The sequence below is a fragment of the Caloenas nicobarica genome, chromosome 11 (assembly GCF_036013445.1).
Source record: "Caloenas nicobarica isolate bCalNic1 chromosome 11, bCalNic1.hap1, whole genome shotgun sequence".
NCBI lineage: Eukaryota > Metazoa > Chordata > Aves > Columbiformes > Columbidae > Caloenas > Caloenas nicobarica.
In genome coordinates this window covers 17,925,994-17,943,784 of record NC_088255.1, presented here as the reverse complement: position 1 = coordinate 17,943,784, position 17,791 = coordinate 17,925,994, and the positions used below count along the sequence as shown (strand labels likewise).

Sequence of the window (17,791 nt, the reverse complement as noted above, 5' to 3'; positions counted from 1 at the left end):
GGAATTTCTAGGAAATGCAAGTCCAAATACTGTAATTGTTTTTCTTTAGAGATGCTTCTATGTGAGCAAATCCTGTAGCCTGGCTGGTGAGGGTCGGTGTTTTCTCTCTAAATTTCTGGTGTTCCATTTCCAGATTCCATCTCAAGGGTGCTTACATTTCTGCAATGAAAATCTAAGTCTAATCTGATTTCTCTTTCAAAAGAAGATACTTCATAAATAAGATGCTATTAAAAAGAAAAAAACACTCTGAATGTGTCTGATCATCCAGATGTTTGTAAACCTGGGTACATTTATTCCATCAAAATTCTTAATTTTACTGGCTGCTGATTCAATATTTGATTTTTTTTTTTAAAACAAGGATCTGAGATCTGCTCAACTTTGGACAATGAGCTTTTAGAAATGCCTACTAATGTAACTGTTGTTTGGAATTCTTGTTATTCCAGAAATATAGTTAATATGGTAAGTATGAGGTAATTAATATTTTTTAGATATGTTTTCATAATTATCCCCCAACAAGCACTTAAATAAACATTTTTATGACACAGTGAGTGTTGGTTGCTTTAAGCTGATGAAATGTTTATAATTGGAAAGAACAAAAAGAAAATCTCTCAGACAGCAAAACTTGATTTAAGTAACTTTGAAAAAAATACACTTCTTAGATAACATCTGTTATTAGATGGGCTGAAATACGTGTGTATCATAAATCTCATAAACTACCCGTATGTCAACAGTAGATCTAATAGGACTAATATACCCAGAGCTTAAAAAAACTCGACTCTTTCCTCTGTTAGAAATGTTCAAGCCTTGACTGTATCTGTGGCTGCATTATAAAGGAAGGAGAAGGAAAAGGCATCTTTGTCTTTCTTGACTCTTATTTTGCATGCGTTAATTGTCACCCTAATGTATTTCTTACGTCTCTTTCGTTCTGTCTTGCGTTGTATGTTTATATATAAATACTCTTTATGCAAACAACAAAAAAGAACCGTATACTTTGACGCTCTTAAATTGTCTTCTGCTTTTTCACTCTGAAGGTTCAGTCTGTAATCACGTTTCTTTGTTGTCATGGCAGTTTTGTTTTACTTTGTTTTAAAGGTAGTTCACCCCAAAACTGACGAACAGCGCTGCAGGCTGCAGGAAGCGTGTAAAGATATCCTGCTTTTCAAAAACCTCGATCAGGTAATACTATTTTAAGGAAATCTTAACTGGAGTTGGTGCTTTGTAGGTACAGACAATAGCTTGATCTAACAGTCCGGACACTTGTTTGCACTGTGGTAGTTCATGAATTATTAATTATATGCAGGCTGGACTGGGACATGTGTTTTGAGATCAACAATCAATGAACAATATAAACACACACCTCAAATTGTCAGTTACCAGGACAGTCAAATCCCTCTCTCTGCAAATTTTTTTCCTGTTTTTTTTTTTTTTAATCCTTTTGCTCATTTTTCAGTATTTGCTATTGTGTACCATTGCACCTCATTTTTTTTTCCCTAGGTTTCTAGAATCCTAGGTAAAACTGGATTTTCTACTGGGTAAGAGCAATGACTGTTATCTTTACCAGCAAGGCCCGTGAACATGCTCAGTAACCATATTTAAACCAAGAGGGTTTTTTACAGTTCAGAAATCTGACAAAGCTTGTCCTTTTATTGACAGAAGAGCTCAGTGTTTTGTTTACTTAAAATGATAAGTTTTTTGCCCGTTTATCCTCCAAACAAAGCATTATTGAGTTACAGCATTTTTAAAAAGCTTTTTAAAATCTGCATTTCTTGTTTTCTGACAACTGTTACTTCAATGCATGCTGTGAAATACATGGTTAAAATAAATGGCTTTCGTACAATGATTTTTAGTTTAACTATCAGGAGAGTTATTAAAGACAAGAAAATAGGATTCCAGTGAAAAGATAGGCAATATTTTCAATATAGTGGTGCCTACAGATGCTGCAATGATTATTCCCAGCTTAAGGAGTGCAGTAAATATTTCGAGTGTATCTAGCAGCATAAAGACTAGCTGGCGTATTCATGCAGCATATTTTGAGAAACTCAGCTGGGATCTGTGTCTTCAACTTTGAACATATGGTCATTGAAAATGCAGTGAAAGTCTATTGTTAATGGACTTTGGAATAACAAAGATGGTAAAGCAGCTCAGCATCGAGGCCAAGCGTTACTGCGGCATCTTCTCTCCTGGCTTTCACGGCCTCCCTGGCTGTGCTGCCTACAAAACCAGTTTAGTCACGGCCCATCAGACAAACCTAGCTTGGGTCTGCTGTGCAGACCAGTGTTATCCCATTTTCTGTGTGTGCTCCCCATCTGTACTGGTTTGATCTCATCTTGTGCCGGAATTCCAGGTTCTCCAAGCCAGAGACTGTCTAAGGAAATAACTCTGTTTGTATGGAGTCTTGTTCAGTACAGTCCTGATCATGACTGGGGCTCTTAGATGATGACAGTACAAATAAGTTACTAATAAACTGTGGTGCAGTTTCTAGACATACATACATATAATTAAATATATGTGCTCTTGACATAAATCAATATGTATCCATTGCAGTGAAGCTGTGTTGGATTATCCCAGGCGGGAGCTCGCTGTAAACCTGTGCTTTGGAACTGAAATGGTGTGCATGGGTTAAACCATTTGGACATAAGTTTGAGATTGTAGCTCTTCTGTAATGAAAGTATCTGTGTTTGTGTGCATTATTGAACTTATATTAATAAGCTGGAAACAAGTGAGATGCTAGTGGAAATCAACATTTAATATCAGTATTACTTGTATTCGCACACAGTAAAAATAATGCAGTGCATGTTGCACTTCACTCTTCAGATAAAATTAACTCACTCTTGTCCAGCAATAATGCTTAGGTGTATTTTCTGAGAATTTTCTTTTTTTTAAAAAAAATTATTTTTATTTTCTTCATTCTGTCCATTTTATAGGAGCAGCTGTCTCAGGTCCTTGATGCCATGTTTGAGAGGAAGGTGAAACCTCAGGAACATGTGATTGACCAAGGGGATGACGGAGACAACTTCTATGTCATCGAGCGGTAAGCAGCTGTGCCTTCAAAATGTAGAGTATGTTTCTTTTCAGTTTCTTTGACCTGGAAGGGAATGCTTACTGCAGGACAGTTTCTGAAGGAAACTTCCTTTTTGCAGTTATTGCCTCTTCCTTTGATCTTTCCATTTCCCCCTTTAGGCCTCCATTGACTTCTGGATCATGTGCCCAGGGGCAATCAGTTTTGACAGAGGCAGGCATTTCAAACCTGCTGGGTTTTAAGACATTCTGTGTGACTGCATAAAAACTCAACTACCACTTTGTCTGAGGGAAGGGCTGCAGTATAAGCTTGCCTGGTATTTGTCCAGTTCAGGTTTTGTGCCCATCAGCATGTGCATAGCTTAAAACCAGCCGTATTACATGTTGTATCTAGACCAGGATGTGTGTTTTCTGAAGAAAGGAGGGAGAAAAGCAGCAGTAGAAACCATACGGCAAGGGAAGGGCTAGGAGAATATTTTGAGGCAGGAGAGTACAGGAAATAAAAATCCATGGTAGTGGCTACCATGGAACAACTTGGACTTTGTCCAGTTAGCTTTGATCACTGACTTTAGAGGGACTTGTGGTTACTTTGCTTCTGTTGGTCGTGTGACTTGTATTTGTGGAGTTTAAGGTGCCATTTTGCAATTTCTTGCATCAAGCAAATTCGCATGATAATTTTGTAGATCATGTATATGTGCAACAGGCGTATAATAGATATGTGTGCACATGCACATTTTGAGTATCTTTTACCATTTTGGAAGAAATTCTGGCTAATGTTACTTTTAATCACTGAATTTATAGAAGAGTTAAGGACACGGATTTATTTCCTCCTGTAAAGCCTGTAGTATTAAACAGAATATTAGTGATGAATTATGAATGTTGGAACACAATCTTAGGAAAATATGTTTTGTGATGTACTGATATCTCGCTTATCATTGAAATAATGGCACCATTAATACTGTATTAAATGCTTTCAGAGCAGTTCTTCAAGACCATGTGTTGCCTTTTGAATTGTCGTTTCTGCTGTGTTTATGGAATTTGCCTAAGAATTTCTGGGTTAGAAATTGTTCATTTTAAGTGATCCTTGTTCATTTTAAGGACATTCCCCTTTCTGGTTAGTGGAATTACAGAACATAAGGCTATGTCAAATATATTCTGACCCTATACCTGTTCCCCTGTCCTCTATGATACCACCCCATTTTAAACCAGTGCTCCATTTCTACACTTGTTTATCTGCCTCAGCCCAGTCCTGTGTCTTTGGCTGGAAAGGACAGGTTCCTTCTCTTGCCATGCTCACTGGGGAGACCAGACTGTCATGGATAAGACTGAGGTGCAGATCAGAGCTCAGGGGAGCCAGAGCCACCAGCTCTGCAAAGATGAGATGTATGCAGAGCAGTGATTCCTAATTTCTACTGCCATTGCTGTTGATTCTTCTTTGTATTGCGTGCTAATGATGTTCTGGGAGGTAATACTGTTCCTTCTGACAAAGATCTAAACTTCTGGGGAAAACTGTATGTAATTAGGTGTGTGTTCAGCTGCTTTAGGCCAGGAAGGTGTTCCTTACCTGTTTTTCTCCAGGGTGTGACATGTTTTGTAAAGTCTCTTAGGCCAGTAACTAGTACGTGAATGATCTCTGGTGCCATAGCCGAGAATTAATCAAGTCTAGTCAAGGTATATTTTAAAATTATTTTTTTAAAGCCTCAAGCATAACACAGTCCTGAGGATGTTACAAACACTCGTTTAGCTTTTAAAAGGGCTACGTTTCAGTGCACAGCCTGTTTCTTCATGTGCAGTGGCTGTTGTGCATTTTGATCTAGATTTGTGTCTTTAGCTTTGACTCACTGGACTTCTACCTGCATCTTCAATAAAGCACGTTCCATCTCACCCAGCAATAAGAGCACTATTTGTATAACAGCAAATCGCTATTTTTATGATCTGTACTGAAATGTTGTCTAACAAAAAGCATATATTCCATTGTTTTCCAGGGGACTGTATGATATTATTGTAGCAAAAGACAACCAGTCGCGCTGTGTGGGCCGCTATGACAATCACGGCAGTTTTGGGGAGCTGGCGTTGATGTACAACACTCCTAGAGCTGCCACCATTGTTGCTGTGACGGAAGGAGCCCTTTGGGGACTGGTAAGCAAAGGAAATTGCTCTCACCTGCATAATATTTTAAACACTAACTCACCGTGTCCTGTGCTTCTCTTGGTATGACTCATTGTGCTAAATAGCTATTTTATCATGATCTGTTCTCTCACCTCCTGGCATAGGAGATCCATTGTGCAAATTTTTTTGGCCACCTTTCTAGAACAACTTGTCTGTAAAAACTGTATCGCTAGTTTTATCTGTCCCTTTATTATTTTGCATTTGCTGTAATCGTGGCTTTTGTTAGGGGGAAAAAAAAAAACCCACCTGGTTTTGTTTTCATTCTGCAGAGGACAATGGAGGCATTAATGCACATATTTTGTGGAAGGGGGGAACAGTATCTAAATGACATTCTTTTATTTTCAACTCACCTTCCTACCATTTTGTCTGCTTTAAGGGGAATGGGAAGGTGTTACATTTCTTCTTGAGGATGTCAGTAATTGGAAGAGCTAGGAAAACTGCCTAGAGCTTTGTTTACCTTCAAAATAAACTGTCACGATGTTTCTGGTCCCTTTGTGTTACTCTGGAAGAGGTTCTCAGGTCAGCATGACCTATGAGATACCAAGCTAAACGACAGCGTTGCTTTTTCTTTAGCCCAGCGGTGTTGAACGTGAAGCCGCAGACATTAGTTTCCTTTTTTAGTTCTTTTCTCTCTACTATTTGGATAGGGTTATTTTCCCAGTGCTCTCTTATTCATCTGTGAGGGCTCACATAATAAGTGGATTGTGCGATTGACGCCTCTGAAGCCAGAAGTGTTGTATGCTCCGTGTGCACGGGCTCCTCGGCAACTATCGCTGGGGGTTGACTATGTGTTGTGACCTTGATTATGGGACTGATAAGCTGCTACACACCCTGTGCTTGTGCAGTTGCAGCGCTTGCTGAGAGATCTGACTTCCCTTTGTGAGCTGAAAGAGAAGATTTTGGTAAAATCAACCAGGGAGTCATGTCAGAATCTTATTTCTTGAACAAGACAGAATAAAGCAGCTGCCTACAAACTGAGCTCATTCATAAAAGGAAGAAAATGAGAAGATGATTCTTTGTTCCCGTTTGCCTTTGAAATAACTGCAAAAACTGGGTTAATTTTTTTTCACCTATTATTACATTCACTTAATTAACAAGGTGTAGTTGAAGGGGGACGTTGCCATTCATGTGTCCTGTGGATATTTTATTAACTAAGGCTGCTTTTTTCTGCCTAAAACTTCAGTTATTTCTTCTAGTCATTCTGTTGTTGCCATGTTGTATAGCACTATTTTGTGCCTGATGTGATTTAAACATATTTTTATTAGTCTGCCGAAGTAATTGCTAAAGCTTATGGGCTATCTGCCATTTAGGAGTTGTGGATTACTACTGCTGCACTGCAGACTTAGGCCCACAAAAGCAGTAATCACACTTGGGTCTCTTCTGGAGCAGAGAAGCATCCTCAGCCTTTGCTACTGAACATGTCTGGGGAAAATCTCTCCATCACGCACAATTCCTTCACTGCTCTGCCTTTTTTGTTCAAATACTGCTGCTTCTCCTTCCTCACTGATACTCTCAAACAAATGACTTATGATTTTTTTATGCTTTTGCGATTCTTCTGACAGTTTCTGCACCTTTCTGCTTCTCCAAACATGTACGTTTGAAGAGACTTCTACCACTGAAGAATTTCTTTGAAAAATAAAAATAAAACAGTCCCTCATTCTTTATCATCTCCTGTTCTCCTTTGGATAACAGTAATACCGTTCTTCCCTTCATCTTTCACCTCCTTCCAAGTTTTATATTCCACTAATGTCACCTGTATCAGTCATTGTTTCAACTTACAAGTATGTGCAGCCTGCATCCCATAAAACTCTTAAATACCTCTTCAGAATGTTGCCACTAAGGTAGCAGTTGATGTTTTCAGAAAATGCAATCCAGAGGAATGGCTCTCAGGACTTTGGATGTTTCTGCTATTTTTTTAATAGATAAACTTAAAAAGTGTGGTGGGTTTTTTTGGTGGTTGTGGTTTGGTTTTGGGTGGTAGTTGTTTTGTTTTTACCATTTTCCTAACCAAACATTCCTCTGATGTTTGTTTTTGATTTTTTCACTTGCAGCTTCATGTTGTGTAAGGTAAACTCTGCAACTCTCACTCTGTTCATAAATCAGCGCTGATTCTAACAGGGACCATGGGCATTATGATAATGCAAACACAAACTCAAATCCTGGTGGGCAAGTGCCCGTCTGCTTAGCCTGGACCTGCCCTTTAGTTTCAGCTCTTGTGGCCATTCTCAGTGGTGTTTGCAGTAGTTGAGCCTGCTCTTTTCCCCATGGAAATAAAAAGCGTTTCGTTCAGACCCCTGGCAGTAACCTCTCGAAGATGTCTGCTGGTGCAGGTACCGGCACCGGAGCCGCGGTTGCCGGGAGCTCCCGTTCCATTCCCTCGGGCAGGCAGTGCCGCCCAGCGGCTGTGGAGCCCGCACGGCACCGGCTGCTGCCTGGGGAACGTGCCAGAGCAGGAGGGATAGCAGGGGGTGGGTGGGAATCTTGCTCAATATTTGCGCTTCAAAACCAAACCAAACACTTTTTCCATCAGGAAGGTGCGTCTGGTACACGCGGACAGCTGGCGGTTAGGAAGCAGTCGATGCAAAAAGCTGCCTTGGATTCTGAGAGGCGGAGGAGTGAATCGAGCCTGTTGCTGTTTGATATTCTGTTCCTGGTCTATTTGAGACCATTATAAATCTCCAACTTACTTTTGAAATCTGTGACTCAAGTACAGAAGAATCCAATTCAGACTTAATTCTGCAGTTGCCTTAACAAAAAAGTGTTGGAAATGCCAGTTTCCTGTGGCTTCTGCAAGAAGAGCATAACTTCTCCATTGTATGTGGAAGCATGGAAGATAAAGTAACAAACAGCCGAACAAAGCTCCAAAACTCAACCCTGCAAACCAGTACAAGATAGAATAAAAATGCAATTCTTAAATGCTTATCTGAGGAGGACCAGCTCTTACAGCTCTCTGTTTTTCAATTTGTTACTGCAGCAAGTACTCTCACAAGAGCTGTTAGGATCACCATTGTGATGGATATGGCATCATTTTAACAGTTTGTGTGTCAAACCCAATGTTTGTTGCAAATCCTGGTCCGGGTTTGTCAGTTCTTTAAACAGGGAGCATTTTAGTCAAGAGGAATAACATATTTCTCTGTGCTGTTTCTTGCAGGATCGGGTGACATTCAGAAGAATTATATTGAAGAACAACGCAAAGAAGAGAAAGACATATGAATTATTTATTGAGTCTGTGCCCCTTCTCAAATCCTTGGAGGTAAAGCCTCTCAGACATTTGCATCAAATTCTTGCATTAGCATTAGCTCCACAGTGTTTGTGCTGTATCAGAAATCTGTGTCATTTTTGCTTAGATCTAAATTTTAAGAGCTGCTTTGGTATCACGTTTACTGTACAAATTAATTTGCATTGTTGAAGCTGTACACTGTTTTTTTCATATCTTTTGCTCACAGCGACTTGCTGATTTTTATCTCAAGTCTGTGTAAAGATTTTTAAAAAAATCACGAAACACCACAAAACAAAAACCATCTCTAAATATGTTAGAGAGGCCAGGTATTAAAGTGAAAATTGGAACGTAGGGCTGTGGTTCCCTTTGAGAGTGTGATATTGAAGTAATGGTACAATCATGGGGGTAAATTTGAGACAAAGACGTGGCAGTAGTAGGTCTTGCTTTAACCTTAACTGATATTCAGGAGGTAAACTAAGAATAGGCTAAAAGGAAGCACTGCTCTACCTGTAGACAAAATGAGCAGGCAGATGTCACAATGTGTGTGGTGCGTGGCTTTAGGAACAACGTGTAAATCAGAAATTCTGAGCTGTTCTTCAGAGGGCTTTTGGAGCCATACCAAAGTGCTTCGAAGTTAGTACGTGTCTGTCTTTGCCTTACAGCATAACTGATCTTTTCTTTGTTATCTCATCATAAGAATATTTTTCAGCATTAATTTTACGATTTGAGAAGAGCTTTTAATCCTTGGCGAGGAGATTACAAAATTGCAAAATATCATTAGGTGTGAATAGCACCCTCTAATACATACTCTTTTGCACCTGTGTTGGTAGCTGTGTAAATTGCACAACACCTTCTCCCTCGGTGCCTGGCTTAAACTAGTTTCATCAATGTGACTTTTTTGAGCACAGAAATGACTCATAAGTATGTAAAGATATAGAAAAATAACTCATTAGCACTGGATGGCTTTTTGCATGACACGCTGCAGCTGAATCATGTGTGGATCAGAATTAAGTTTCTCAAACACGGGCTAAATTGAGGTGCATTTGTGGAAGGAATGGATTACAACTGAATCATCTGTTGAGATATTCATTTTAACTGTAGGATTTTCTTCCTTTCTCAGCGTGTTTTTTACACTGCTCTGAACCAATAAAACTTTCGTGGTATTCTAGATAAGCAGTGGGAAATATTGAAGATAAATTTAACTGTTGTTTCTCCCTCCCTGTTCTTGTAGACTCAGGCGTGTTTCATTGCATGTCAGATGAACCTCCTGCCCTTGCTGGGCATCCTGTTGTAGTGCCTGCTAACAATTTAGAGCCAGGAGCCTTTCCGTATCCCCTTCTCATGCTAGGAATGAGTTTTGGGAAGCAAAAAACACCCCACAAATTCAAGTAGACAGTGATTAAAATACTTTGAAAACGTGTTGCTGGTGTTTCTCATTGAAGTTTGTTCTTTAGAAGTTTATGACATTTTTCTTAGTGTGTTCTTCAAATTTCAACAGAATCTTAGAGGAAGTAGTGGTGGTTTGGTGGGGGTTTTTTGATTGTTTGTTTGCTCTAAATCAGCCAAATCAGTTATTTGTTAACTTCAGGGGTAAGAAAAGTGCATGGATGGGACACTAGACAATTTCCTTTCCCTATGGATTACTGTAGTCTTGAAAGCTGTGGTGCAGTACGACGGTGGTGTTGTAGGGGCTCTATTTTTCAGGACCCAGATACTGTGTTTGTGTGTCTAGTGACTTTCATTTCAGGGCTGCAGAGTTTACAAGAGGTGTACTACAGTAGATGATTATGTCTAATTTTCCTCTTTGTTCCAGGCATCAGAGCGAATGAAGATAGTGGATGTTATAGGGGAGAAAGTGTATCATGATGGGGAGCGTATAATTTCTCAGGTACTTGAAGTCTAAATTTCTCATTCTCCTCTCTCTGCCTCTTTTTTTCCTGTTTGGAATTGACTTATAGAATCCTATTACTTGGACCAACTTGGCATTGCGTATTCTTTTAATACTTCTGATTTATTTAATCACTTCTTGGATGTTTGGGGAACAGCCAGTATGTCTTTTGCTACCAGTTTATTCTGTTGCTTTAGCTTCTGGGTTTTTCTTCTCATTGTTTTTTATAAATGGTCTTCGCAAGGTTTCAAGAGGCGTATGCCTTAAGAAGCTGAAATTAAATGTCTCTGTGCAATTTTCCATGACAGCCCCCAGCTAGACTTTTCATTGGCACCTACAACGAGATGAAACAAGGAGTCACAAGCATGCAGTAAAGGCATCTCTAATTCCTAGGTCTGACTAAACGACAAAACCAAACAACAGGAGCATGATTGGGATGAAACTAAATGAAGTCATTTGGAATATTACACTAGTTGGACCTAATTCAGTTAACTATTCTAAGAAATTATCAGGGTTATTAAACCCACTGTTTTTCCTGATGCTCTTAAAAAGACTGTTTCAGTAGTGGAATAGTCTGGCTTCAATCGACAGCCTTTGCTTGTTGGTATATATTTTCTCCTTGGCTTACCTGAAATTGCAGGCTTTTGATCACAATTGTTGTCGTGTTTTATAAGCAGAATATGACTTCTTGATAATGTCTTGAATAATTAATTACATCGAATGTCAGATAAGTCTGAATGCAGGAAAACTTAGTGGGCTATAACCAAATACTGCCAAATTACTTCCCTCCAAAAATACCCTCAATTTTTTAAGTTGAAAATCTTTTTGCTTCAGACCCTGAGAAAACTGAACTGTCAACAAAATCAAAGCTTATAAATCAGTCTCAAAACTGGGAACCTACGTAACCAGTGATCCAATTACACAGTAGGTTTTAATCTTTTCTAAGAACTAAATTAAAGACAAGGATATAATTACCTTTAAAAGGAGGATTAATAATCTGGATAGGTCTTGGGTGATGGTAATACACTGCTAAAGATGATGAAACACTATGCTTGGAAAAGATGTGATAGCTCTTACATTACAGCAGTTACATCGATACCATGAACCCCTTTTCTGCTGTGGATAATTTTACGTTTCAGTTAGATTTCTGGAATTTGCCTCTTCAGTTAAGAGCAGTATGCTTTGAAGCACTTCAACTGTTAGTGCTTGTCGGTGTCACAAGAATGTCTCCTACTCAGTTTATTTTCATTCTTTTAAAAAACTAAGTACTCTGTCAGAAGTGTGCGGAGTGTATTAGTTCATGTTGTGAGAGGTGGCAACAGTGAATGAAAAGCTTTGTGCTGAGTGGTTTATGATGATCCCTGCGAAGTTTACCTAAGGGCCTAATTTATTCTGTAACTCCATGTTAAATCTTGCATCACCTGCTTGCAGTCCATGCTTCGTACTAAAGTTGTAACCATCTCTCTCCATCCTTCCCATCACATTCATGGTCTCCTTGCCCTTGTTCCTTATCCAGCCCCTGTCTCCATGAAGCTTTTAGTTGCTTTGCTTCTAATTCCTGGCAGGAGGCACATGCTGGCTCTCCATTCTGACTTCCAGTCCTATACCAAGCTCCCAGGGGTTGGTATAGAAAGGGAAAAGTTCTCTCCGTCACAGCTAAAACTTTCAAAATATGAAGTCGTGCCGAAGCAGATGTAAACTAGGATCTGTTGAAGGTCTGCAACCTGATGCAGCTTAGAGAGATGTGAAAAAGGTTTTAGAAACTCTCACAGAATCACAGGCTGGTTGAGGTTTGCAGAGACCTCTGGAGGTTGTCATGCCATTTACACGTACTTTTACAGTAAACTAAAAAATCTTTTGTTTTACCTTTTTGTCTTTACAGGGCGATAAAGCAGATTGTTTTTACATTGTAGAATCTGGGGAAGTAAAAATCTTGATTAAAAGCAAGGTGAGTTCGAATTGGGTGATTATGCTTTAGGTCAATCCCTGATTTGATCGATGAATACAAGTCATGCAAAAAAGCCTACCCTGACTTACATTAAGATATTATTTTGTGATATTTATCATCGTTACACATGTAATGCTGGCTGTAAATCCCCATACCTGTTCTGAAGTGGCCAGAAGTCACTTTACTAAACTTGGAAAGTCTTTTGCTTGTATTTGCTCCTCTGCAAACTGACGTGATATACTGTCCCTGGCCTTAAAGGTTGAGATGAAAATTTTCTCCTAGGATTATAGAAAAATGCAACTTACAAAACCTGGGCTGTATTTTCTCTAGGGACATACTAGAGATTGGCATTTGAACAGATCTGTACACTCTGAGCAGCCTTAGGGAACAACATGTTGTGCATGATAAAAGCTGCGTTAGGCTAATGTAATAGCAGTTCCCAAAACGGTAACAGTAAATACCTGCCCATCTCAAAACTTATGGGCTGGCATACACTTTTCTTATCAAACTTCTAATTGAACGTGCTGTTCAGCTGTTCTACAGTACAGAGCATGACTTGGGACTTGCTGGTTTAAAAACCCTAAACCAGTGAGCTGCTGCACATCTCTAAGATATCTGGGACTAATTGCAGCGTTGTACAAAGACAGAAGTGTATGCAAATAATTGTACTGTTTGACAGACTAAGACGAGTAGAGAAGCTAACCAGGAAGTGGAGATCGCCCGCTGTCACAGAGGGCAGTATTTTGGAGAGCTCGCACTTGTTACCAACAAACCCAGAGCGGCTTCTGCTTATGCCGTTGGGGAGGTCAAATGTTTAGGTAAGCAGATGTCATGTGTTTCTTGCTCCCCTTTTCTGGTCTTTGCTTGTTTTGTGGACCATGCCTGAGTGAGCAGCTGTTCCAAACGTAGCAGCCTTTTGGTAGCTGGTGGTCAGACAGGAGAAGCTCACAGCATGGCCTGGAGCAGATATCCGTGTTGAAGTTTGAGAATCTTCTTGCTTCCAGCAGATTCTGTTTTTTTTCTGCTTGTATGACCTGTACTCTTCGAAGGGGTAGGTAGCATCAGCTTCTTGTCTACAGCTTGTTTGTCACACACAGCTTTTAGATGATCCTTTACTGCCAGCATGGTCTGTATTTGCCTTCTGTATTTGTCCTTGAGGTCAGGTGTTGTTTTGCCAATTGAGGGTGTCAAAAGGGAGGACACATACACCAAGAAGAGTACACTTATTTTACTGTCTATTTCAAGGTATTGCAAGAAAAAGATGATGCACTTAGTTAGAACAATAAGCTTATTACACTCTAGTTTGGAGCAGCAAAGACAATAAGCAAGGTAATGCACGTAATCATTCCAAACAATCTTGTTTTCACTTCTGTTCCTTTGCAGTCATGGATGTGCAAGCGTTTGAGAGGTTGCTTGGACCGTGCATGGACATCATGAAGAGGAACATAACACATTATGAGGAGCAGCTGGTGGCAATGTTTGGTTCTAGCATGGACCTGTTGGATCCAGGGAATTAGGCACAGGGTACTTCAATGCCTTCTTAGTTCGACACAGAAAAACCTATCGGCAACACAACCCACAAGGAAAATGGGCACTATGGAACAGTTCCTGCTGCTGTCTTCTTGGGCATTTTAGAAATCATGAACAAGTCTCAGCACAGATGGATTGCTCACTCCCTGCCTCCACTTTGCTGCTGATACTTCATTATTAGACCTAGATTAAAGATGATTCTAACCCTATGTTCACTTACTTCATTCAGAATGGCATCTGTCCAACAGTTCAAGTGCCTGACGTGAAACCCAAAGTGTGCAAGATACAGAAGCCTCCTTCCTTCTGGTGTTACTGTTGGGATACATTTTCAGATCAGATTCTGTAGTGGGAGGCTGCCTGTTCTGCAAAGGCAACCTGTGGAATATGAGCCTTTTATGGGCTTATTACCTTCATCTGATGCTTTCCTTTCACAGTGTCAAATTTGCTTTTAATTGTAGCATCTGGGTTTGAATTTCAGATATCAGTGGAGCCAATTAGTAAGGTGGCACTGAAGTTTTCTTCCACCTGCTGAAAGCAGCAGGTGCTATCACTCTTCACCAAGTAAACTGAGCTGGGGACATGGGAGAGTCTGCTTAGCAACAAAATGCAGAAAATGGAGCATTATGATATTTCAAGTGTTTTCTGAGCAACAAAGAAAATTGTTTTACTCTATGCTGTCCAAAAAAGTGCAGTGGTTCAGATTAAATGGCTTGAAGGCATCATAATTGTCATCTCCCCAAATTTGCTCCTTTTTCCTGACACTGAGTACATTTTATTGTGGTGAGATCACAATATATGACCTTCTTTTGCTCACAGAGGTCCTTTCTACTGCTAGATTTCCCAGAGCGCTATTGTTGACTGGGTCAGTTTTAAAGCTTTTTAAAAAGGTGAATGTTTTGTAATTGAAGACTACTGTACTTGTTTACAGGAGCTCCCCCCAGTTACACAGTTGCATTACACAGTATTCTAACTTCATTAGATGCTTGAATGCTTCCAAATACCACGTTGATTTGCTCAACTTTTCAAAAGTTGGCAACATTTGACTTTGTAAGGCAAATGTTTTTGCTAACTACACAGCTGGTGTGTTTGAGGAGTCTTTTTGGTTTAGGTGATAACTAAGTTACTGATGTTTATCTAAAATACCCATTAAATTTGCAGCATTTATTAGGTAGATTCTATTTCTATAGCTTTAATGACCTTAACTGGCATACTGCTGAGATTTTATCAGAGTATTATCTCATTAAGAATGAGACCATATTAGAAGGACATTTTTATTGTGTATAAACAGAATAATTATATTAAGGCATTGAATTTGTAGGTAATCAATCTAGTGACCCTTTGAATTTGCATTCTTCTGCAGCTCATGCAAAACTTACTGGTGTTTTATGGGGTTATAAAATTTTAATTGTGGGTGCTAGTATAACAGAACCTGCTCTTTTTATTCATGGCCACGTGAGCAAGAATAGAAGGATGCTAATGTTGAATTCCTGCTTCTAGTTATCACAGTGGATGTTTAAGGCATGAGATGCTTAACTACAACTCTTAAGTTGATTTCTGGACCTTTTTTTTCCCCCTAAATGGATGAGCTCCTCCCAGTTCCTGCAATATGAGTAAGATGGAAACTTCGTAAGTTTGAATGGCTGTTGTCCAGTTACTGTAATTGGAGTAATATTTTTATATAATGCAAATGATTTGTAACAGACACCACTGGACTAGGTGTTTCCATATTATTAAAGTCCTGGTTGTGATGTCTAGTGGCTGTTCTAACTGCATGTATTTAGAACAGTGAATTTCCCTTGCTTTACTGGGCTGTTTTTTGTTGTAAATTACAGCCAAAGAAGCAACAGGTACTTCATTCATGCTTCCAAGTTTAAACACCAAAGACAAAGCTGTTGTTTGATTACAGAATTAAAAAACAGATAAAACAAACCTAAGCAAAAACAAATGAACAAAAAGAACCAAACCAAAACAACACAACAAAATAAACAAACAAAACCCCCACACTCATCGGGTCCTTGCATTGATAACACATAAAAATTTAAGATATTTTGGGCTCCAAGAAAAGAGTGTTTTTGAAGCCAGCTCATGACTGTCCTGCAAACCAGACATAAGCTGGTCTCCAGAACAGTCTGAGTTTCTGTGCTGTCTAAACTGTCGCGTGAACTAAAGAGAAACTTGCTGTGAATATCCATCAGCTGGCCCTTGTCGCTCCAGGCAGAACATCATCTCCTTCATCCAGGGGGGCCTGGCAGGTTGGTTCTGGTTCTTACAGCCCTTGGTTCTCTGCAGGACAGGACTGTTTACCTCAGCGTACACAAACGTTGGCAATTGTTCTCGAGCTTAACCAAAAAAACAGGCGAGGCTGATGTTAGATTCTTAAGGTAATTCTGCCCGGAGGGGAGGATTTGATGGCTTCTAGAAGTAAGGGAAAGGATGAGAAAGTAAAATCAAAATGGGTTCCCATGTGAGCAAGAACAAGCTTTTCAAGTTTTTCCTTTCTAGAGGCCCTGAAGCAAGGACAGACTGGGCAAGGCTGTCCTGCAGCCAGGAGCTGTGCGGTGTCACCGTGGTGCAAGGAGGCACCTGATCTTGAGCTGAAAGAGGATGAGCCCATGTAGAGGGTCATCCTTTTAAAAGCCGTAATTTTCAATGTGCCTGATGAGTTTGGTCTGTTTTAACCAACCTGTTCTGCAGAATTTTGGAGCATGAAGACAGCGAGAGAAACTTGTAGTAAGGTACTCAGCATTGCCAGGAATCTGGTCAGAGCACCAGCAATGATTAAAGTTGAAGAGCATGTGAGTGGTGACAGCAAGACCTGGGAGTGAAGTGAGGTGCCTGTAAAGATCTGCTCATGTGACCGTATCTCAGCTCATCCCTGCTCACTGTGACTGTTGATCGCAGTTGTTGTGCAGAACAAACCCGGGGTTTTGTTGTATTACTCAGTGTTCAGAAAATCCACCGTGGAGTCTCTGAAATTGGCAGCAGAGAGAGATCTAGTTTTTAATAAAAGAACTCAGCAGCAAAGTGGGCAAAGAGGACAGTGTCTTTGAGACTTAGAGGAAAAAAGTCTCTTGTTTGCGATGCCCTGCTTGTGATTGTTGTGAAGTCAGTGAGAGGAGTTTTCAGTGGTCAAATATCCTGGCATATGGTATTTCTGTTTAATGTCACAGCACACGTTTCACAATGTAAAAGAACAAAAAAGGGCAAAAGTGCCCTCTTTTTAGAAACAAAAGTGCAGAACTTAAAGCTCTAAAACAAAACTTTAAAAACGAAGTGCAATTTTGCACAGAGGGCAAAAAATGAAACCCCTTTGAATGTCACTTCCTTTCTTTTCTGTTGGCTGAAAGCTGACTCTTGTTCTTGACGTGTATTTGTAAACTAGTCTTGCCAAAATACAAACGTTTTGGTTATTTTCACTCCAGCTAATTGTTGTTGTTATGGTTATTGCTGATTATTTTCACTTTTTTCAAACCGTACATTTTATTTCAATAGGCCTTCCTTGTGGATTTCCTCCTGGCGGTCTGCAGCACTACACTGCTATTTCAAGATGCAAGAGCAAGTCACTAACCTCACAGGAGAACACTCAACTCCGCTTTGCTGGCTGGAGCTAATAATGTGCTACTAATTTTCCTCTGCTCTGTGGGGCAGGAGGGGAATTAAATTCTGCATAAAGTTGCTACCTCAAGGCTCCAAGTGCTTTTAAAAGTCGTTCACTTGGGAGAATTTCATAAGACAGTTCTTAAGATTGGTCTGTTCTGAATTAAATGTGGTTTTTTTTTAATTGGTTCATTGAGGGACCCTTATTTTAATTCATTGTATATTTACTACTTGATTCTCAAAGGATGAACAGCTGCGAAGTTTGGTTCTTGCACTATAGTGTTGAACATGAAAGAAAAATACTTGCCATATAAACATACGGTTTTAACGAGTTAAACCATTCTGGGGTTCAGCTTCACTTTTGGTTAATAAAAACCTGACATGTTGTGTCCAGCCTTCCTGTACAATCCTGTGTGTGCTC

At 39.7% G+C, this 17,791-nt stretch overlaps 1 protein-coding gene across 2 annotated transcripts in view; it reads left to right on the top strand.

Annotated features, from left to right (window-relative positions):
• The window catches only part of PRKAR2A (protein kinase cAMP-dependent type II regulatory subunit alpha), a 57,681-nt gene extending 39,890 nt beyond the window's left edge, over positions 1-17,791 (top strand). Inside the window, exons 4-12 of one of the 2 annotated variants that reach the window (XM_065642778.1) lie at positions 1,093-1,176; positions 2,925-3,031; positions 5,004-5,157; positions 8,339-8,440; positions 10,221-10,295; positions 12,178-12,243; positions 12,923-13,061; positions 13,627-13,767; positions 17,266-17,791. In XM_065642778.1, the coding sequence (XP_065498850.1) occupies positions 1,093-1,176; positions 2,925-3,031; positions 5,004-5,157; positions 8,339-8,440; positions 10,221-10,295; positions 12,178-12,243; positions 12,923-13,061; positions 13,627-13,760 (861 nt within the window). In that variant the 3' untranslated portion in view covers positions 13,761-13,767; positions 17,266-17,791. Of the gene's footprint in view, positions 1-1,092; positions 1,177-2,924; positions 3,032-5,003; positions 5,158-8,338; positions 8,441-10,220; positions 10,296-12,177; positions 12,244-12,922; positions 13,062-13,626; positions 17,200-17,265 lie in introns of those variants that run through there. The other variant, XM_065642777.1, reaches the window with a different exon arrangement.